The 24,712-nt window shown below is 36.6% G+C and overlaps 1 protein-coding gene across 1 annotated transcript in view; it reads right to left on the bottom strand.

The window, feature by feature from the left end:
• Nucleotides 1-20,718, bottom strand: part of prkd2 (protein kinase D2) — a 36,700-nt gene extending 15,982 nt beyond the window's left edge. The window contains exons 1-4 of the mRNA XM_053507409.1: nt 19,961-20,718; nt 6,115-6,253; nt 3,513-3,644; nt 3,176-3,372 (exon numbers count right to left, since the gene is read on the bottom strand). Coding sequence (XP_053363384.1) covers nt 3,176-3,372; nt 3,513-3,644; nt 6,115-6,253; nt 19,961-20,278 — 786 coding nt within the window. The 5' untranslated portion in view covers nt 20,279-20,718. The remainder of the gene's footprint in view (nt 1-3,175; nt 3,373-3,512; nt 3,645-6,114; nt 6,254-19,960) is intronic.
• Between the last annotated feature and the right edge of the window lie 3,994 nt (nt 20,719-24,712).

Raw genomic sequence — 24,712 nt, 5'->3', positions numbered from 1 at the left:
CACTGGGGACAAGTTCCTAATGCACACTGCCATGAATGTCAAAAAAAAGACAATGAACATTGCACCTAGGTGGTGGAATGAACTTCCTCCAGATGTCCCTACAGCTGAGTCTTTGGCAACCTTTAAACGACGACTCAAAACATATTTGTTTCTTCAGTGCATGGACTAATCCCCCATCCCCCATTTATTAAAACAAAAACAAAAACCCTGCCCAATTGTGTTTGACTGATTAGTAGCGTTAGAGTGTCTGCCAAATGCCTAAATGTAAATGTACTGTAAATGAGCATGCACTTGGTCGAGCTGCAGACCTGCCTCGCCTTTTTCAGTTGTAGAAGACTCTTGCTTTATCTCAGGGTTGTACTCATACACCCAAGTTTCATCACCGGTTATGCTTCTTGACATGAAAAACGGGTCATCTACTGCACGGTGACAGAAATCTTGGCAAAAACAATGTTCCTTCTGTTCCTGGGGGTGAACTTGGCAGCAACATAGCGCATGTTCAAATCACTCATGAGGATTGCCTGGACTGTTCTATATGACACACCGACAATAGCAGCAATGTTATGGAATGTTTTCCAGCAATCATCATGCACAAGTTGCCAAATGGTCTCAACATTTTCGGGGGTTGGGCTCATCGAAGGTCTTCCTGATCTCTTGCCATCTTCCAGTGATGTCCTTCCACTCTTAAAGCGTGCACACCACTCAAAACAACTCGACCAACTCATTGCAGCATCGCTGTAAACCTTCCAAATCTTGTCAAACGTCTCTGAGACGGATTAGCCCAGTTTCACACAGAATTTCACTCTTTGTTTAAACTTATGATATGATAGATATGGTAACGCACGAGGTCAGATTAGCACCAGCAGCACAGCCCCCAATTTAGACAAGATATTGTCTTTTGGCACACTGACTTATGAGGGTTGGTGCTCTCTATAACTGTGCGTCCAGTCTTGTGCTGCTATTTGCTGATGACAAACAAAACTAGTCTTGACATTTTTTAATACCACCCCATAATAGGTTTTATTATAATTTATTATAATTATAGGTGTTTAAAAGCCATATCATATAGAACATTTACTACTAAAATCAGAAAAAATAATCATTACTTTTTTATGTATTCTTGGCCATCTATTTCCATCCAACAGTGTTCTTTTTTTTTAATAGACTGTAGATCCAAATAGGTTTAAGGTAACGTTAGCTAACATACATTAGATTGTCTAGAGTAGCCTTTTGAAATATGGCCTGAAATATGACAATGAACAAGTATGATGAGAAGATGCTTGTGTTTCCATCTTCTGTTCAAACCCTAGATTCTTTTACTTAGAGAATTTTTTTTTATTAGCTGAACAATGCGTTTCAGTATTATAGTTTTTCAAGACTGACACGGTCGAAGGCCTTGCTGTAGTCCAGAAAGCAAAGATAAATAGGTTTCTGATATTCCTTAGTCTTTTCTAGTATCCATCATGCATTATCAAAAATATGTCTCGTTTTTCCTCCTTTCTTGAATCCTGCTTAAGATTCCTGCAATTCTCTGTCTATGTATGCCTGCAAGGGCCAGTGGATTATCTTTAAAAAGTTGAACAATTGCCCGGTAGTTGCTGCAATTCCATTCTTTCCAAACCTATTGAAACGATTTGGTCAATGCAGCAATGGCTCCATCTGACTCCTTCATAAGTTTTATCATTTTTTCCATCAGCCTGACAAGCTTATATTTTAAATAGATGATGAATTCCTGAAGGCTGCAGCCTCGTCTCTTAAAATGTCCGACTCTTCTTCCATCGCGTCCTAATCTTTATGTTCCTCATCTGAGTAGACATTCTCAATATTCTCAATGGAGACTCCTCACAGACAGCTTTTTCCACAGACACATTCAGTTCATCATCACATTTGAGCATTCCCATTCTTGTTATTGCCTTGTCCTTTAGATGCACTTAAAAGTTAGTCTGTCTTCCCACGTACATGTTCAGATAGAATCTGCTGACAGATTGTACTGAAATATTCTTGTTTCTTCTGATTTTCGATAGAAATAGCTGATTTAGATCTTTTTTTTATCGCAGATATTTTGGTTTTTCTGCTTTCTTATTCAGGGTTGCTTCTTCTTTTTTGACTCACTTTGAAAGTGTTCTCTTCCTCAGTTATTGTTGTCTTTTATGTCAAACTAAAATGTTCAAAATCTTCGAGGTTTGGCACTTCAAATTAGTTGTTTTGTCTAGTATTTCCCAGGGATGTTGAAATTTGTTAAAAAAAAAGCGTTCATCCTAATTATGTCTGTAATGAGTAAGTTCATGAACATTTATTCTTGTTTAAAAACCTTGCGGTATAATTCTGCACAATGCCGCTAAAGGGTCAAAACTAGTGCAAAATGGCGGAATTGATTGAAAAAATTGAAATGTGCCTTCTTCATGACAATGTATGAGCACATTCAGCTCACGAAAAATGGTAAAATTTGCAATCAACTTGTGTATGATTAATGATAGTACGCTTTATCACCCCTACTATCCCGACCCCACACCCAGTGACTTCTTCCTCTTCCATCACTGGAAGAAACCAGTTTGTGGCAGGCGTGGTGGTTACCAAGGTGGAACTTTTCCTCTAAAGACAAAAAAAAGGCTTCTTTAAAGATGGTCTCCACCAGTTATCTCCATTTTCATTTGGTGAAGTGTGTCGATTTAGGTGGAGGATATGTGAAGAAGGACTAAGCTTAAGTCCAATGTTTATTTTCATTATATTATTTTTTCTTAGCAATAATAACAATTTTATGACCGCCCCTCATATATTGTTAATATAGAAAGAATCTTTGGGCAGTTAGTTTTTATTAATTATGCGAAATGAATCAATCTTTTGTAGGTTATTAAGAAAAACAATCATGAGGCATGACATTTAAACAATAAACTATACACTTCATACACCATTTTATATCCGGATTGGATACTTGTAATAGTTTATAATACTCCAAAACCTGTATATAGCTTCCACAGCCAAATAAATCAGACAATAAATATTAGTGGAATTGAATTGAGTTAATCCAAAAATCTAAATTGATTGATGGATTTTTCCCCCTTTGACATATAAATGATCATTTTAAAACAATATTTTGCTTTTAATTTTATTTGAAGAAATAAAATGAAAAAATTGTGAAAAAATATGCAAAAAAAAAAAGGTGTGTGAGCTTTACCATCTGTGTTTGTGAGCGGATCAGATTTGTTTCTTCAGAGGTTGTGCTGGTGCTAAGACTACTGAGAGATTCAGAAGCGGACAAACGAAGAGACTGGCTGCTGGTGAGAGATGTGGTCGACAGGCGTCTCTTCCTCGCCCCGCTGCAGTTATTTGGAATGCTAAAAGCACATCGTTTATGATAGTTCAACCCACAGCCTGAAGGGGAGATATAAGAGAAATGAAAAGACTATTAACAAACACCAAATAACTGTGTCATATTGCTCAAAATCTTGAGTTGGAATGCTGTGTGAAAGCTCAAAGGTTTTATAATGTTTTTACATGTGAGTAGCTCTTACCATCACATTTGAGCCCTTGTCTCACTAGGCCAAAAAGCATCTCTCCACAGTGGTCACAGAAGGCAGGGGCACGGTACGAGTGCACATTCAGAGCATGTGGACGAATCTGAAAATCCTCAAATGTAGCGGCCGCTGCAAACGAAAAAAAAATACATACAATAGAAGTGTTTATATTTATGTACAGTAGTATTTGCCCCCTACCTGTTTCTTTATTTTTTTGCATATTTGTCACATTTAAATGATTGAGATCATCAAACTAATTTTTATAAATAGTAAGTAAATACAATATCCGGTTTTTAAATGCCAATTTCATTTATAAATGGAAAAAGCTGTCCAAACTTGCGAAAAAGTAATTGTCTCCTAAACCTAAAAACTGATTGTGCCACCCTTGGCGGCAACAAATGCAACCAAACGTTTGCGAATCTTTCACATCGGAGGAATTTTGGCCCACACGTCTTTGCGGAATTGTTTTAATCTAGCCATATTGGAGGGTTTAACCTGTTCAAGGTCAGGCCACAGCATCTCAATTGGATTTAAGTCAAGATTTTGTCTAGGCCAAAACATTTATTTTGCTTTCTTTAAGGCATTCACAGGTGGACTTGCTGGTGTTTTCAGATAATTGTCCTGCTGCAAGACCCAGGAGATTGAGGTCATGATCTAATGGCCAGACATTCTCCTTTAGGATTTTTTGGTAGAGCACAGAATTCATGATTTGATCAATTAAGTTCTTTTTATGACACGGTGTGTTAGTTTTACGCCAGATGTTACAAATATTGTATTTTTACATCTTTTAGAGCGTTTCACTTAGTCAGACAGGTTCTATTTAAGTGCTTTCTTGATTCAACATGTCCGGCAGTAATCAGGATCAGGTCTGGGTGTTTATTTAACTCTTTCCAGCCTTAAACCCTTTAATCAGCTTTTCAAAAAGTACAGTTCATTCATGATTTAGCAGGGGGGGCGGGCAATGACTTTTTCACATAGGGAAAGGCTGTTCTGGACTTTCTTTTTCTTAATAAATGTAATCATCATTTAAAAACTGGGTATTTACCCAGGTTACTGTATCTTCGTGTAACATAAAAAAAATGTTTGATAATTTCAATCATTTAGGTGTGACAAAATATGTAAAAAACATCAGGAAGTGGGCAAATAGAAAAAAAAACATCAGGAAGTGGGCAAATAGTTTTTCATGACACTATAGTCACCCTGTTACTGTTTGTTTTCTGCCTGTCAACATGACTTTACTCTGGGTTCTCTGGTCTCCTCCCAACTCCCAGAGATCAACAGGTGTAATAGCTATGGCTATTTGTCTTAGATGTGAGTGTGTGAATGTTTGTGCATGGGGTCGTGCAAAGTACTAGCATCCCCTCCCGGGTGTGTCAACACCTCATATCCTGTGTCAAACTTGAGCAACTCCAAAATGTCAAGTTTTGAGATATTGTATCTTGTGTATCTACCAAAAAAGGTGGTCCAAAGAAGCACAATTGGGTTATGGACGACCATGGAGGCCTCACCTCAATCTAGGTGAGGGACCTACACAATATTAGGCAGGTGGTTTTCGTTTTATGTCTGATCATTGCATTTCTTAGAACAGAAGGTGATGAAACAAAACAAATTAATCAATTGCCCAGATGTGTAATGAGATAAAAATGTAAGTCGCTTTGAATAAGGGTTTCTACCAAATGCCATAACGGAAATGCATAAAAGGTCAAAAAACGGTCAACTTCATGAAGGAAATGTGTTTAAAAAAGATAATGATTAGGGATCATTTCAATGCTTGTAAATAAACAACAGCAGAAATCATAACTATTTTTTTATTATTATTATTTAAAGAACACTTCGTTATCCACAATGTGGAAGGGAACACATTGAGAAGGGGAACACATTGAGATTGGGATTGCATGGCCATAAGAAAACAACTTGTTAGTGGGACTAATCAAAAAAAGGTTTTACACTTCCCCTGCTTTAGGCAGCCATTTCTACATAATATATTCTGCTCGCACTCCTTTTAGTCAGAACATAGCATGTGACTATAATATAATCGTCTCATCTGACTTCATGCAAATCAGATAAGACTATTGTAAAGTAAAGTTGTTGTTTGGAAATGCAAAACAAAACAAAAATAGCAGCAAGTAAAAAAAAAGTTAAATACAGTGTAAGTGTATAAATAAAGATTTTTAACAAATATAAAAACTGTACATTTTCATTGCTTTTTGTATTTTTTAAGTAATTTTTTAGGTTAAATGATCGTTCCTTTAGATTTAAAATGCTTTTTAATGGTGGAATAAAACTGGCAAACCACAAAGAAACAGTGATAATTCAACAACCAGTTCAAAAACAAGGGTCATTAATGCACAACTGAACCCCAGGACTCATGAAAAGCAACTCAGGTTATGCTTAATAGGCTGATATATTAAAATTATTAATATTATTAATAAATTATATATAATATGTAATTATATATAATATGTATATATATATATATATATATATATATATATATATATATATATATATATATATATATATTAAAATAAATAAATAAAACTTTTTTTAAAGGGGGGGGGTGAAGGTAAAGCTAAAAGTGAAAAATACAGTTACTCACCAGACAGCACCACTTCCACAAGATCACCTTCCTGGATATCAGCTGCACCATTGACCAACTGAAGGATGTTGTTAGTGCTCGTGTCATGCTTGAAAAGAAGGATTTTGTCATACATCCCATAGAAACCACACTCAGGGAACTGCGAAAAAGAGAGGGGTGTTTCAATTAGTCTCTTGGTCTAAGAAATATTTTAACAATTAATCTACTAATTATTTTCTGGTTGGTTGATAATCACTTGGTTAACTTGACAACATTTTCATAAACTGATATTTTAGGGTTTTATTCAAGCATTTTCTCACACGAATATTTCTGTTACAAATTAAATAAGATACATCGTCTATTAGATAAGATTAGAACATAGAAAGATATATTATATATATATATTTTTTTTTATATATATACATGGGAATTATGTCACAAAAATGTATCATAATGTCCTTTGCTATTTCTTTGCCTATGTGATCCATTTTATTATTTTTTTTCTCAGTCATGTTTAGGTAGTTGGTTAAAATGAAATAAAATTTAGTTTAACATATATTATTCAATTCATTATTTGTGCTAAAAAACAGAACAAACAGGTCACTCTATACTGCACAATCCTAAGCCCTATATATATATATATATATATATATATATATATATAAATATATATATATATATATATATATATATATATATATGAGACTCAAAAAGACACAAAACAAAATCATTAGTATTCTATCATAAAATCTATAAATAAAATCAACTATAATTCTCTTAGTAAAGCTTATGCATTTATTATTTGTTGCTAGTACTGACTGTATTTCTGTCAGAAATGCTAGTGCAAACTATTCATCACAAAAAATTGATTCACTGCTGGCCTAATTGAGCATAATATTGTTTATTATATTATCTATGAATTAGTGTAGTGTTTTGGAGTGCGCTTTACTTCAGTGGGTATTGTCAATAATAAACTGTCACTGCATTTGTATTATTTATCTACAAATGGTTGAATGAACAAACTTACAGAGTGACGTTAATGGAAATGTACCTGTATGTTTCTTAGTTTAAATAATATATGCCTAAAAACAAATTGCTGAAAAAGTGCTGAAAAGCAACACTGCCCTACCCATCTTGTCTGAAACACAACTAATAACAATGCAGTGACTTCCAGGCAATGATATCAACCAACAGTCAGACTAAACTCACTGTAATACATATTTATGCTGCCGTCTCTGCTGTCGTTTTTAGGCTGGAGAGCACAGGGGTGTTGAGATGCTCATATACAGTATATCAGGTGTGCAGCTGTGGTGGGCCACTTTACTTTTACACAATGTGCAGAACAGCTCTTTATTAGATCTTTGTTTAAAAAATTAATACACGTCTGATAATCAGGTTTGGATTTGTCCGAAAATTCAAATAAAAATTTTCAACCTGTGCTGCCATAATAGGGGAGAAACAAAATGATGACGGCTTGATTCCCTTCACGCATGACAACATGTTGACAAAATCGATTATATAAATGTGCCGTTCCAGCACTAGTCTGATCTGTTCAAAATCTTTTGTTAAATGCAGTTAAATTGTATATAGGCAGTTTAGTGGTTCGATTCTTACATCGGGTCCGTGTGCATGAAGTTTGCATGTTCCCCCCGTGCTGGGTGGGTTTTCTCTGGGTATTCCAATTTTCTCCAACAGTACAAAGCCATGTAAATTAGGTTAACTGGCGTTCCCAAATTTCCCATAGTGTGTAAATGTTGACCGGAGGTCCTACCACGGTCATAGAAAATAGGATTAAATACAATGGGGACTGTTGGTCTTTACGGTCCCTAGTTGGACTCCAGAGGTTCATTCATGCATGGAAATTGTATATTATTTTTACTAAAAAGTGAAATAAAAATACACACTTTTCAAAAATGTATAGTGTTTTAATTTGCTGTTTAGAAACATGTGTTTTAAAGGTTATTTTATTGCCAGTTCATTAGATTAGCCTTTTGGCCTTAACCAAATTTCAAAAAGAACCTTTACTTAGCCACAAGGTTAGCAGAATACGTCTTAGATAATTAATCTTATATTATTTGTGTGAGAAAAAAGCCAGTTTCTTTAAAGAAGTAGGCTGGATGGTGATAGTTTGTCATATTTATTATGCATTGTTATAAAAAAAAAAAAAGCATGACGAAAACCTCACAGATGTTATCACAAACAGGCATGGGGAAGTAGCGCATTTGCATTTAAAGCTACAGACATTGAAACCGCTCATTTGGAGCAGAAATTTGATTAGCAGGAAGCATGTTCTCAGTGCATTTTCAACTGAAAAAAATAAAACACATTCTGCGGATTTCTGAGATCTATAGTACGTTAACCTAAAAAGGTAGCATACAAGACCTTTAAACGAAGCTTTTTAAATAAAGCCAAGTCATGTCCCAAAGGTTATGTGAGGGAGTAAGAGCTCAGAGAGGTACGAGGGCGCAAACCCAGTGAGTAAGTGACTTAAGAACAATTCTAGACCAAACTGTGAACCAGTGAAAAGACTTTAAAATTTAAAGAAATGTGATTGTGCTTATGTGTGACAGTCAACAACCTAGCAGCAGTTTTATGGACCAGCTGAAAACAAAAGAGGGAGGACTGGCAGATTCCAGGATATAACACACTGCAGTAATCTAGATGAGAGGAACAGCTAATCTAGCCAGTCAATAAACTTGTCCAACACATCAGACGTGTTTTACCCTCAAAACTATAAATGTTCTTCTCTTTATGAATACATTTTCTCTATATATTTTTTCTCTATATATTCTCTCTTCGTTTATTTATCTAAAGGCAAAATTAAAAAACTTCCTAAAAAAAAATTCATGAAATAAAAAAATTAAAATATTTTGAGACGGATTTTGGATTTCCAACTTTAATCAACTTAGACAAGGCTGCAGTCCAGGATGTACCCTGCCTCATGCCCTGAGTCTCTTGGGATCGGCTTCAGGCCCCCATGTCCCTGTATTCAGGATAAAGTAGTATAGATGATGAGTGAGATTGTGAGTGTTAGACAAATTGTGTAAAGACAAACTTACAAGCTCCTCTTTTGTTTTTTTGTCACATATACATTACAGCACCATGAAATTCCTTCTTCGCATATCTCAGCGTAACTGGGGTCAGAGCGCAGGGTCAGCCATGATACAGCGCCCCTGGAGCAGTTAGGGTTAAGGGCCTTGCTCAAGGGTCCAACAGTGGCAACCTAGTGGAGCTGCGGGTCGAATCGCCGATCTTCTGATCAGTAACTCAGTGCCTTAGTCCTCTGAGCCACCACGTACCCCAACCACATAGTGCTGAACCACTTTATCCTGTAGACTCGCAGGGGACCTGGAGCCTAACCCAGGAGGATTAGGGGGACTTCCTAATCTGCATGTCTATAGATGGGAGCGAATTAATTAACATTGATTAGCAATTATATACTAATAAACTGGTGGCAGGATCATGGGCACCCAAGGCTCATCGATGCCTGTGAACACCAAAGGCCAGCGTGTCTGTTGCAGCTCCACAGAAAAGCCCACGTAACACAAATTTCTGAAAAAAATGTAATTGTTGGCCAGAATAGAAAGATATCTGAGTCATAACAGCCTGCCGCGACCGAAACAAAACAAACAGTTAAAGGTTGTTGATCTGGCCTCCAAATTCCTCAGACCTCAATCTGTCCGAGCATCCATGGAATGCAGTGGCCAAACAGGTCTGATCCATGGAGGCCCCACCTTGCAACCCACAGCATCCAAAGGGTCCACCACTGGCTCCTGGAGCGAGACGCCACTGCACCGCCAGATCCCAGAGGTCTTAAGGAGTCATGCCCCATGGGGGCGGAGCTACTGCAGTGGCACAAGGGAAAGAAGCCACAGAATTGTCAAGTGTCCAGTGTCAGTGGGACAGTGCTTCACACTCCTGTTCTTTGCTGACAGGACTAAACCCTAATGTGGTCTTCTGTCATTGTAGTCCTTATGCTGGGACTGGATATGCTATCTAGTCACTTAGCCTGATTGCACATGTATTGTATTCTCATGCCAATGTTCCTATGCATGTTTGCACAGTAGGCGAACAATAGACTTTGTTGTTATCATATCTGTGTCTCCAGGGGATTTGCCTGGAAATAGAAAAGCATCATTTCTAAGGGTTTATTGTGTCAGTGAGCATTGGATTTCCCATCGCTCTTTCTCAGGAGGCTGCACCTGGTAAAATTGTGATGAATTATAAAAGACCTCCCCTTTTTGTTCTCTTATGTTCTGTTCTTTTGTCTGACATTTGGCCTAGAGTTTACTCAGCTAATTCTCCGACCCTGTGTTGCTTGCTTAATTTGGAAATTTGAACTGATATAACAGTGCTTGGTTAAAATATTCATGTCAATAAAGCTGTCATTTTAGCTGCTGGGAGTCCCAAGAAAGTGAAAAGTACAGCTTTTTTGACATGAGTGTTTTTATATTTTTGCATGTCTTTCTTAAAATCTAGAAACTTAGGTTTGCTTTAAAATGATCTCTTACAGAATTTCATAGAATCTGTTTTAATTTCATTACTTATGTGAAGAACAAATATGAAATCTCTTGACTGCTTACTTCTGCCATTTATAAACTTTTATTATTAACACCAATGTAGCATTTTACTGTGTTCAGGTTCCTTTACATGGTGTCTTAGTTGTACCTCTTATATCCTAAATTCAGAAATGTGTGTACCCCCTACTGTAGGTGTGCAGATACATATTAATATACAGGTTACAGTTTAATATGAAAGGCGTACATAGGATTCGATTCACCACTTTATTGTCTATTAAAATGTGATGGTGATGTTATTGTTGTTCTTATTGTTGCTATTATGATATTATGTTGTTGTTGTTGTTGTTGTTATTATTATAAATATTATGTTGGCACAGCACATTGCGTTGCCAGCTCCAGTTTCTTCTGCGTGGAGTTTTGCATGTTCTCTCTGCTGTGTCTATGTGAGTTTTTGTTTTTTGGTTCCCCAGTTTCCTCCTACTAGCCAAAAACATGATGGTAAATGGATTGGCAACTCTAAATTGCTCCTAAGTGGTAATCCTTAGGATTTTTGAATATGTCTGGTGCCTTGCGATATAAACAATTATATTATAACAATTATATTAAAAAAAATGTGGTTATATAAGACTATTTTTGTGTATTACAACAAATGCTATTTATTTTACACCCACTTTGGTGACACGTGGTGGAGTCACATGATAGTCTTTGGCCCCCCTGACTGAGTGGTAGCCTTAATGTGGGAGCCCCCTAGTGACGGGGAGGAATTGGAATTGGGGAAAAATCCAACCTCCCCCAAAAAAGTAAGAAAACCACCTATTTACATTGCAAGCGTGGGCAGATGTCACGCGTTTTGCATTATGCCTGAAATGTCACTCGTTTTGCATTATGCCTAAAGTGAAAGATCTAATCAAACTCTACTATTTCCTTGATAGAAAAACTTGGAAATTTCTATTTTCTTCCTAAAAATTTGTACGTTTTTTCTCATGATCTTTAAGTTTTAAAGTTAAAAATTGAATGTTTTTTCTCATAAAAAAATTTAACTTACAGCTAAAAATACAGAGTTTTATACTCAGAAATTCCTTGCCCCTCCACTTTCAACTCTTTTTTCTTTTCCATATTGACCCTAATACACCGCCGTAATTAAGGGTGCCTTGGTTTTAAATAATGAATAAAAACAAGTATTATTATTATTGATAATAATAATTTTATTTCTTTTACAAATTCTAACGAAAAGTAATGTTTTTAAAACAATTCTCTTTATTTAAATAATTGAAATATCTTAATTTATTAATGCCCACTAAAGATACGTGAATTATGTTATTAACAGAACAGAATGAGGATTTAAAATCGTATAAATAGGTGTTAATAACTTTATAAAAAATTTTTATTTCATTTATTATTTTTGAAACCAAAATATCCTCAACTGAAAAACACACATACAGCAGCAAAAACTGTCAATTTGGAAACATTACGACTAATTTCAAGCTAAATGAAACAAGAGATGAGATGTGCGTAATGTTTGTGTGATATTATAACATGCTTTTAATTAATAGGAAAATAAGATGTTTTTGAAGAATATATTTAGAATAAGTACAACTATCATTAGTGGACATGAAATGTACATTCCTGACAAACCTGAGAAAGAAACACAGCTTCTCCAAAGAACCTCAAGGTGCAGACATAACAGGGCAATTACTGCATGTCATTTTCACTGACCTGACTTCTTATATGTTTAATATAAATTCTTTGACCGCTGCAGTACAGATAGATCGGCACCTGATTATCAGCCATGTGAAAGATATGTTCAATGAAAGATAATCAACAGTGCGGCGAAGCAGCAGAGCTTCTATGCAACTCAATTCAGGAAGCAGAGAGAAGCAAAGCACAAGCTCAGATCAAAAGGAAAGTAGACACAGAAATGAGTGAGGGAAACAAACAAACAAACAAAACAAATAAACAAAAGGGTCCTCTTGGAGGAAATTACAGCAAGGAAAGAATATTCCTGGCAAAGTATGGAGATCATTGTTTGTCTACCATGACCTTATTGTCAACTGTTACACCTTATTATTATTATTTTTTTTTATTATTTAAAATAACTACAGTTTTGCTTTTGATACCGTTTGGATTTAAATTCAAATTCAAATTGTATTTGTCACATACGCAGCCATATACAGCATGATATGCAAAGCGAAATGGTTTGAGATTTGCAAGACATCTCTTAATCTTATTATTTAATATCCTTTTGGGGAAAATTATAACGTTTAAGCATTGTAATTACTGTAGCAGTTACTGTGAGTTACACCAAAGGAATTTACTAACCTGAACTACTGTTTGTTCTATTAAAAAGGAAAACTGTTTATTGATGTGAAACGTACTGTAGAGTGACTCATAAAGGGCTGGTAGGAATTGTTCCATCAGGTTTGCCGTGTATTGAATCAAGAGGAATGTGTTGCACCTGGATATGTTACTAAAGAACATTAACCCTGTAGTGATTTGTTTGGCTAATTAAAATAAGCCTGGATGCCATAACAACTGAACAATGTTCAAAGTCTTATTTGTGCCAAACTTATATATCATATATATTCGTGATTCTTTTGTTTGATGATTCATGTATTGCCACACTGACTTAAAAATAATAATAATAATAAATAAAAAAAACTATATTTGTACGTTTATAATATAGAAGAGCCAGTCGATCGCCCAGTGACCAGAGTCTACCCTTTTCTCCAAACTCTGGGTGAAATTAGTCTAAAACCCACTCATTACACACTCTTACACCATCCTCAAAACATTGCAAGTGCTAATTTGAATGCATTAGGATGTGGGGCGCATGTCCGCGTTAGAAGCCACACACCCCTGCATGCTCACATGTGCTCACTGTCAAGTTGAGTTTTGAGATATTGAAGGCATAAAACATTACTGTTTCTTTATAATCTTACAGTTGGTACAATCTGAACTATTTACACATTTTCATCTCATGGGGTGGGAGTGAATTATTTGCCAAGTTTGTTTAGAAATAATAATTATGGCGGAGGACAGAGATACATGCTGCTCAAGTAAATGTTAAACCTTTGTTTTTTAAGTAAGAAAACTAAAATTTCTAATTAGTTTCTACTATTATTATTATTATGATTATTATTATTATTATTACTAATACTGATGTCATCATATCGGGTGGTGTCTCATGACTTTCCTCCCTTATGTGCATTGCCGTCAGTCCCATCCTTGCATGTTTTAATTATGTGTTGAACAGTTTTTAATTCAAATTGCAGTAATTTGGGCAGGATCGCTAGCTGTTTTTTTCTTGTTAAAGGCCAGTAATTTAACCCTTTTGAAACACAACAACTTATTTTCCATGACAAGGAAGCTGATAGTATCAAGCTGTGCTCCAAAACACGACCCTCAGCACACTATGGAGGTCAACCTGGTAATCCACAGCTTTACTCAAAGCTCCATTTCCTGCACACCACCCTGTGGATGTCCTTGCAATCTCCATAGCTCAGCACCTTGCAGAAGTCAACAAGTTCACCTCTCATGCCAGGATGTCATGCTGCTGCCAAGATCAATGTTCCAGAGTGTCCTTGTGGCCCACCTCCATGTTTCAAGAATGTCATGTTTACCCTGCACTCTAGCTTCAATGATGTTGGACTTGCTCGGAAAGCTGGCTTTAAAGATGTGCCTGCTCTTCACCCAAGATTTGAGGACATCACTCTCGATTCTGGTTTCAATTAACTTTTTTTCACTGTGGTTGACGCAATTTCCAAACCTCATGGTGCAGGTCAATCCTCCTTGGAGGAGCCTCATGTTTGTGAAGACTGACACCACATCTCTCAAAGACTTCTCCAGTGCATCAGTTACCAACAGACATGTGTTGGGGGGATTCTGTCACAGGCTGCAATCGGTGTCCTGAACATTGCACGCTGTGATGCTCAACAGGCATTACACTTGACTGCACACTGTCTTGAACTTCTGCATTCTGTCGTTTGTTTTGGTTCCTGCCTTGTCTCATCCCCTTCTGACTACTGGTTGTCTACCCAGTGTATCTGAGTTGTTCAGAGATGTTTCAGAGAGTTTTCCCTGTATATATATATTTCGCAGTACATATGCAGCTGTATTTTTTTTCTCTGTGGGTTTATAAATCGTTTCTACTGTATATATATCCTGTGGTTGCTTCCTGTTTCTCCATTTATGGATTTTTTTTTCATAGCCCAGTTTTGCCAGAAATATGGCTTTTACTTTTTAATGCCCTTGTACACTGGTTTGCACAACAAAAAAAAAACATTAGCAAATAAAAGTATGATTTCCATATTACAAAAACTTGTGTGTGTTGCACGATACAAAATGTGGAAGCAAAGATAATGGGTGTTAAGAGGTTTACAATCTGTCACTTACATCACCGTTAATGGAGTACATTTAAGTGTCACTTAACTTTTGCAGCGTGGTCTGTGAAATAGGGCGTTATTTTGCATGTTGTATGAACACCATATAATGTATTTATTAATGCTGTGTTGGCTAACATTGTGTAAGCACTATGCTAAAGTTGGTTTGTAACGCAACCTTTCGTTTCATTTTCGGTTCAATATTTCTCTTCTTTTCTTCCAGCTATCACTAGCAATAGTTTGGTGTAATAGGGAGGCATGATGCACTTAGGCTCATATTACCAAAAGTAACATTAAAGAGATTACTTCAAAGAAGACTTTGTGTCTGAAAAACATGAGATAAAAGGACTGTGTGCAAGAAAATTACGTTTTCATTTGACAGGCGAATTAGATTACATTAAGTCGCTTACATTTTTCCCAATCTCAATTATTACATCTGAGCAATTGAGGGTTAAGTGCTCAACAGTGGTGGTGCTGGGGTTTGAACCTGGGACCTTCTGATCAGTAGTCTCAAATGCTCTCAAATGTCTATGAATGAACATCAAAAGGTTTCAAGACTAGTTTTTTAACACACCAAGCAAGCTGCATGCACGGGTACAGGGAGCACCGATCTTCATAAGTGGGTGTGCCAAAATACATCTTCCTGTGTAGATCTACAGTAGAGCTGTGTAACTGGTGCTATTCTGACCATGTGCGTTACCACGTCTGCTGTTTCATCATGGACCGCAAGTTAGAAGAAAAAAACGAATCTGAAATTCCGTGTGAAACTGGGCAAATCTGTCTCGGAGATGTTTGACATTATTCGGCAAGTTTACAGTGATGCTGCAGTGAGTCGTTCTATGTGTTTTGAGTGGTACGCGCATTTCAAGACTGAAAAAAAACACCACGTCTGGAAGACGACGAGAGATCAGGAAGACCCTTCAACAAGCTTAACCCCCGGAAATGTCGAAACAATTGGGCAACTTGTGCATGATGATCGTCTGAGAACAATACACACCACTGCTGCCGTTATATGTGCGTCATACGGAACAGTCCAAGCAATCTTCACGTATAATTAGAACATGCGCCATGTTGCTGCCAAGTTCGTCCCCAGGCTGCTGACCCAGGAGCAGACGGATCATCGCATCCAAGTCTGCCAAGAACTCCTTTAGCGTGCCAAACCAAACTTAGCACTTTTTTTTAAACAAAACTTGCTTTAATTTGCTAATGACTCACTACAAAAACACAAAGTATGAGTACGATATATTGTTTATAAAGACTTAACCAAGATATTACTGAATCACAAAACTGATTTATCCATTGTGACAAAACTGTGGGAGGTGGAGTTATAGCTATTTTTGTTTTATGAAGTGTTACCCCAGTTTGCATTTTAGCTCAAACTGTTCTTATGCATGGACAGTATATTTTAAAAATGGTATTTCCTTTTCTAATATGGTTAAACATCATCATCAAAGGAGGTTGATCCTTTTTAATCCTTTTTAAATATCGCTATTCATTTACTAAAAATTTCCGTGTTAATGCATGGTTCAGTGAGTGACCAGGCATTAAACATATTATACCAAACCTCCAAATAGCTCACAGTCAGGAAATTTATGATGGATCAGAGAGGTGCTACATCAGAGAGCCTTTGTGTGCTGCTCAGGATTGACTTTCAATAACAAAGCAGCCCTTTCAGTTCATGGAACCGGTAACATACGGGGGTATGGAGGAAGGGGAATAAAGGGAATTCGTTTTTTAAAACGGGCTTCTGTCAATTAGTAATCTAAAGCAAGAGGTCTGATTACAGACTGATTGGAACGCTACAGTGATTGCATAGGACAATCACTTTACTGCCAAGCCTCTTTATATAAAGAAACAAGTAAAACTTGACACCGACTCAAAGGTTGGGGCTGGGGGTTCCTCTACAACAATGCAAGTTCCCTTTTCAAACACTGTTCCACTTCCTGTTGATAAGCTTGGGTGCATATTTCTTTGAATAGTTAAGTAGTTAATTATTCAGACTGACAGATGCAGCAACAAACATGCAAAGTCATGTGGCGCAAAGTTGGTGATTTTGCAAAGAAGAATGCATAGATCAAACGTAACTTATAAGCAAAAGTGTTAGAAATCAGCTAGGTCATTGCTAAAACAATCTGCCAGCTTCTCTCAGTTTACATGCTGTGGTTACTTCTAGGTTTAAATTTTGCTTCTCTATAAACCAATGTGCATTGTACATATTCTTAAAATACACTTTCTCTCTCTCTCTTTCTTTCTCTCTTTCTCTCTCTATAGTACGTATAATTTATACTGTACACACTTCAGGAAAAGAAGACCTTGTATAAATATTTTAATACTAAATTTATTGTTGGATGTTATATATTGGTATATATTATAATATCATGATAATAATATGGTAATATTCTTAATATTATATTAATATAATAAACCACACTATTTTTATTTTCCTAAATGGTTCCTGTGCTGATATTTTGTATGACAACTAGTATGCTATAGTTTGTTTGTTTTTTTTCTTTTTTGATCATGAAATGATTATCGAGTAACGTTTTGAAAACAGTATGACTTAAATAATCTTTATTCTTAATGTTTATATATATATATTGAACCACCAATCAGTAAGTCAGTGATTTAAAGTCAATGGTTTTAATGTTATGGCTGTTTGGTGTATTTTCAAAGTATTATGAATGAATTGCGATTTATTCAGTAACATTTTGTAGCATGATTGATGTTACTACAGTAATTGCATTGCTGTACAAAGGTATACTCTTGTACAAATTTAAGCTCTTTTTTCCCCTCTGCTCCCCTCCAGTCAGGAATGTCCATTTAGCCTCTCGTCTCCAAACGGCACGGCCAGACTTGGCAGCCAATAAGACTTATTAATGATCAGAGTGACATGAACAAGATGCAAATAAAAAACAAAAAATAATTATAATTTATTTCTTTATTTTGTGTGCTCTGTGCCACCCGCTGGTAAAACGCTGTCTTTCATATCTAACTCAGCCTCTGATCTGTGGCATTATCAATTCTGTTAAGTAGGATATTTTACCTAAAAATCTGATTGCTTTAGATATGGCTATTCCAAAAGATGGTGGAACAATCAGGAGATTACCATTTTCAAACAGTAGTTTGAGATCCCTTTATGAGTGCTATACAAAAGACAGGAATAGACAGTATTGTTATTCTACAGTACTTAGGATAGGTTTTTTTCCCGCTTCTATTTCAGGTTCATACAGTGGTTGATAATTAATAGCATAACTGTTTGTCACGTCAGCATCTCATAATTTTGTACATGTAGTATACAGCACATTTGATACTCATCAAAATATCAAAACGAGTCCCTCGTTCCCTGTAAACAGGGGCTGTTTCATCCTGTTATACAGTAGACCATTCCAATAAGAGTAAAGGTGATCACTCGAAGTAGTAGCTGTAGTGATTTAAAGTGACCATTCTTTTTAAGGGCACATTTTAGACATTTTTCTTGAACCCATGACATAACTATAGTACTGTATATGGTGTTTCGGCTGCTCATGTTACTTCTTTTACACATACTGTACCGTATCTGTAGACCAGAGCCAACCTTTTTTTTTTTTTTTGCAACACTGAACATTGCACCACATCCCCAACAGTCAACTTTTCCTAACACATCACACTAATGCACAAGCTTTACAATCACTGAATGTGTGATTCAGACCATTCCCAACCATATTCACTGACGGCTTTCCCACAGGTCTAAATGCAGCTGACTCCTTTAGCCACTGAAACAGTAGCCTGTTGAAAAGGCTTTGTGACTAAAGTTCCTGTCCTCTGAGCCCCAACAATAAGCCCGCTTTCAACCATATTGTTTATCTACTGATTTATTCAACCTTTTTTTCCCCTGTACAAATGCCAAAACAACAATTGTAGGTTTTTAATTATTCAACCCTATTTAAGCAAAGAAAGTTGTCCCTTAGTCGAACTTGGTTCTTCACTGCCTAATTCATAAGACTCTTTGCATAACTAAAAATAAATAAATTTTATTTCTGAACATGGATAACAATGAAATTTTAAATATGCGTATTCATTTTAGAGATTCTAAAGAATGTGAAATTTTAATGTTCGTGAACATTGTGTGATAATTAATAATAGGTTTTAATGAATACAGAGTCAGACAGAAATGTTTCTTTCTTTCACTTGTATAAATATTTGAATACAAAATTTATTGCTACATATTATATAGTAATATATATGATCATATTATGATAATAATAATAGTATGTTTTTACTATTATATTAATATAAAATACATCATACAGTTTTTTTCTTGGGTTTGGTTTTTTTTCTGGCTGACTCTGGATATACTATTCTATTTCTCCTATTATTCCTCCTCAAATATTAGGTTTGGTAAGGTGCAGCCAAATAATAATAGCACCTTGTTCTGTAAAGAGAAGTATGCGCCACATGTGTGTGCAGCCTAATGGAAAAAATCAGTGGAACAGGGAGCTGCTTGAATGAAAAGTCAGAAGGCCCTTTGTTTCAACTAATGTGCTGGAGTGAAGTCAAAACAAAAACAAATTTACCAAAACAAATCTAATTAGACCGATTACAATAGTGTTTGTTTATTTGGAATAAAGAATATAAACAATTTGGTTAATTAAAAATATCTTTCCTGCTACAAGGGCCATATCCTACGTTATATGTTCAGGAGCAAACAGCTGTAGATAAATTCATGTTCAGAATCACCAATATACAGCATAGAGAAACCAAAACAGCTCTTCTATTTTTTTTTTTTTAAACAAGAACCGCCATGAGGAACACATTGTAAAACTTGTGTGATGTTTTTCTCACCAATGTTAAAGCATTGTTTCATATTCTCACATGCATTCATATGAAAAAGTGAATTTCCTAAATTCTATAGCTGAAGAACAGAGCCTCACTTTAAAAGCAGCCTTAAAAAAAAAAAATCATACATGGAACAATATCTTGGGAACTCACCTTTTGGTCCACGATGGAGCAGGCAATCTGTTTGACGTATGTAAGATCTGCTGTTTGGGGCAGAAGCACTGATTCTCGTGTCAGACCTATCTGGATAATGAAAGACACTCCAGCTTGTGGGGGAGACATGATAGACGCATTGGTGCCACAGGACCCTTGGGAAAGCCCTGTGTCCACAGCATGGGAGCCTGCTGTATAGATAGCAGGCAATGAAACCGGCATGGCATGTTGTGGCTCCATTGACCCGTGGGGAGAAAAAACACCTGAAGGGAAGAATACCTGGGGTGTTGAGGGAATTACAGGGCTGCTATCAGCCATCCTGAAATGTTGAAGCCAATCAAAGCGTGGAGCAAGACCGAAGGGTGTAAGGAAGCAAAAAGTAAAATGTGACTTCTAGCTTCTGTTGTCTTCACAAAAAAATTTTCATTTAAAAAAAATAGATGAGGAAATAAATAACTAAACTTAGTTTCTAAACAGAGAGCCTGCCTCCTTCTCACCCTAAGGCTCCCCCTACCTCTTCCTGTCTTGCTCCTCTAAAGCTGCTTTGAGAATGAGAAAGTCCAAACTTCACCAGGAGACCCACAACAAGGGAAAAAAAGGGGAAAAAAACACAAGAAAGATAAAAATAAAAAAAGAAATGTCGCATAAACTTTCCAAACAAGATGGCTTCCTAATACAGGAAATAGTGAAGGCAAAAGAGAACGCCTGGTTAAGCTTGCTTTGCAAGTTGAACCGTTTCGGTTTCTTGTCGAGTTGAACTAAACAGTACAGCCTTGAGAATGTGTAGACACTCCCTCTCTTGTCTCCACCTCAAACTGTCTGTGTTTGCCTGAGGAGGAAGTGAAGTGATAGACAGAGCCCTCAGCCAATTGACTGGGGTGGGAGTTCCAAAGAGGCCTCTCTTCTTCCTTACAGCTGTATCAGTCCCTCCTTCTGTTTAAACTCATACACTGGAAAAGGCTTGCCCTTATTATCTCAGGGCCCTAAAACTATTTAATTGTCTATCCAAGAACAGTTGTATTGGTAATGTTTGTACCTCTGTCTTCATATGTATATTATTTGGTAATCCCTGTGCCGGTGTAAACACATATAAGCATTTGTATTTAGAATGTAGACAGTTAAGTCAGGTTACCTATAGAAGGGAAAACCACACCGCTGTTGGTTTAATGGGAATAATCTAGCAATCTAGGATACAGAGTAGATATCAAAAAGTTATCTAAAAAAAAAAAAAATCCTGTATGTTGTTTATATTGTATTTATACTGTTTATTTTATAGTATTGATTATTTATACATGATTATAAATAATTCACTTGTACAGGTCCTTCTCAAAAAATTAGCATACTGTGAAAAAGTTCATTATATTCTGTAATCTACTGATAAACATTAGACTTTCATACTGTATATTTTAGATTTATTACACACAACTGAAGTAGTTCAAGCCTTTTAATTATTTTAATATTGATGATTTTGGCATACAGCTCATGAAAACCCAAAATTCCTATCTCAAAAAATTAGCATATCATGAAAAGGTTCTCTAAACGAGCTATTAACCTAATCATCTAAATCAACTAATTAACTCTAAACACCGGCAAAAGATTCCTGAGGCTTTTAAAAACTCCCAGCCTGGTTCATTACTCAAAACCGCAATCATGGGTAAGACTGCCGACCTGACTGCTGTCCAGAAGGCCATCATTGACACCCTCAAGCAAGAGGGTAAGACACAGAAAGAAATTTCTGAACGAATAGGCTGTTCCCAGAGTGCTGTATCAAGGCACCTCAGTGGGATGTCTGTGGGAAGGAAAAAGTGTGGCAGAAAACGCTGCACAACGAGAAGAGGTGACCAGACCCTGAGGAAGATTGTGGAGAAGGACCGATTCCAGACCTTGGGGGACCTGCGGAAGCAGTGGACTGAGTATGGAGTAGAACCATCCAGAGCCACCGTGTACAGGCGTGTGCAGGAAATGGGCTACAGGTGCCGCATTCCCCAGGTCAAGCCACTTTTGAACCAGAAACAGCGGCAGAAGTGCCTGACCTGGGCTACAAAGAAGCAGCACTGGACTGTTGCTCAGTGGTCCAAAGTACTTTTTTCGGATGAAAGCAAATTTTGCATGTCATTCGGAAATCAAGGTGCCAGAGTCTGGAGAAAGACTGGGGAGAGGGAAATGCCAAAATGCCTGAAGTCCAGTGTCAAGTACCCACAGTCAGTGATGGTCTGGGGTGCTGCTGGTGTTGGTCCACTGTGTTTTATCAAGGGCAGGGTCAATGCAGCTAGCTATCAGGAGATTTTGGAGCACTTCATGCTTCCATCTGCTGAAAAGCTTTATGGAGATGAAGATTTAATTTTTCAGCACGACCTGGCACCTGCTCACAATGCCAAAACCACTGGTAAATGGTTTACTGACCATGGTATTACTGTGCTCAATTGGCCTGCCAACTCTCCCGACCTGAACCCCATAGAGAATCTGTGGGATATTGTGAAGAGAAAGTTAAGAGACGCAAGACCCAACACGCTGGATGAGCTTAAGGCCGCTATCGAAGCATCCTAGGCCTCTATAACACCTCAGCAGTGCCACAGGCTGATTGCCTCCATGCCACGCTGCATTGAAGCAGTCATTTCTGCAAAAGGATTCCCGACCAAGTATTGAGTGCATAACTAAACATAATTATTTGAAGGTTGACTTTTTTTTGTATTAAAAACACTTTTCTTTTATTGGTCGGATGAAATATGCTAATTTTTTTAGATAGGAATTTTGGGTTTTCATGAGCTGTATGCCAAAATCATCAATATTAAAACAATTAAAAGGCTTGTACTACTTCAGTTGTGTGTAATTAATCTGAAATATATATAAAAAGTCTAATGTTTATTAGTACATTACAGAATATAATGAACTTTTTCACAATATGCTAATTTTTTGAGAAGGACCTGTATAAACATATGCTACAACACCATGCACTGCTATGCATTTCATGCAAGTGTAAGGATAATTAAAGATTCTGTATTAAACTGAATTCATCAGCTGTTTAATAACGGAGCCGTAAATGTAAACTGTTCTTAGCAATTGCTGTCCTAAATGGCATTACCAGATACAAGACTTCAAAATGTGCAAAATGACAAGAAGATAAATTATCGGGGAGGCTTCAAAGAAACCCAGAGAAACATTAAAGGATGCAATGTGGTGGGCAGTTTATGTGTGAAAATGATTCCTCATACTCCTAAAACTAACACTTTTTCACAATTTAAGTATCAGAATATACCAGTGACATCGGTTTAAAAACTCCACTGATGGAACAACCTGATGTTTCAGTGCATTCACACAGACAGCTGACTTTTTATAGCAACATATCATTGCTAAGCTTAGACTTGACCAAGTAAAAACCTCAATAGCAAGTGATTTTCTCATGGCCACAGCTGTTTTTTTTTGGGTGGAAATGCTCTTTGACCTAACATACCCATGATTCTTATAATGCAACTTCACCAAGCATGTAAGCAATCTCCAATTATAGCCAATTATGATTATTTATTTTTTTTCATTTATATTTTTTTCTTATCACATTTCCCTTGCAAATTCGACAAGTCACCAGTAGAGGGACTATCGAGAGCATAATGAGCAGTTGCATTACTGTCTGGTTTGTGAAATGTACCAGCTCAGACCGCAAGACCGTACAGTGGTTAGTGAGGACAGCAGAGATCATCGGGGTCTCTCTTCTCTCTATCACAGTCATTTACACCACACCAATGCTACCAGTCACACACCTCACACACACTCTTTATTCTCCTGCCATCTGGAGAAAGGTACCGAAGCATCCGGGCCCTCACATCCAGCCTGCGCAACAGCTTCTTCCCACAAGCCATCCGTCTCCTCAATAAAAAGGAACTGGACTGACAAACACACGCAGAAACACTGATGTACAACCACAAAATGTATTACCTGTTATTCGCACGAAAAGTTTTTTCTATATTTGCTGCTACTTTAACAAGAAGAGTTTACTGTTTTTCATCCATCATCGCAAAGACAATTCACTGCACTACCTCAACTCATTACCAGAGTATTGCATTGTGTCGTGCTGTTGCTCTGTTTAGACATCGGCACATGCACTTAATGTTGTCTTCTGCTGATTTTGTATAGTACTTTGTTTTGTTACTTAATGGTGTTCATTTATTTTGTTTGATTTTAAGGCTGGTAACTCTAAATGAACTTCTCCTCTGCAGCAGAGGTATCAGAGGTTTTGGTCCTGCTTTTCCTGGAAAGCATTTCATTCTCAATGAAGCTTGATGGGTTTTGCAAACGCAGTTGACACAATAAACTGTTCTTGCAAGAACTATTCCAGAAAGACTGACCTTTAGGGTCTTAAAATAACAATTGCCTGCTGTTGTTACATAGTTACCCAATTCCATAGTTTTGGAATTCCCACTATTGTTATACAATGTTATAAAAAATAAATCATTAAACAAAAACAAAGAAATTGGAAAATGATCCCAAACTTTTGATAGATAGATAAATAGATAGATATATACAGTAGATAGATAGATAGATAGATTAAAAAAACGTTAAAAAACGTTACACACAAGCATCATGCATGTTATATTAATATAAAATTAATAATATTATCGTATTGTTATTATATTATTATTTATATCAACATATAGCAATACATTTAGTATTTAAATATTTTTCTTTAAGTCTTGGTTCTTGTGAAGTGTATATATTGTTTTGGCAGACACTATGGAGAGAGAGGGAGGTGGAGTCGCA

Source organism: Clarias gariepinus, chromosome 11, assembly GCF_024256425.1.
Source record: "Clarias gariepinus isolate MV-2021 ecotype Netherlands chromosome 11, CGAR_prim_01v2, whole genome shotgun sequence".
NCBI classification, from domain to species: Eukaryota; Metazoa; Chordata; class Actinopteri; order Siluriformes; family Clariidae; genus Clarias; species Clarias gariepinus.
Note: the sequence above shows the minus strand (reverse complement) of the source record. Positions and strands in the feature narration are given on the sequence as shown.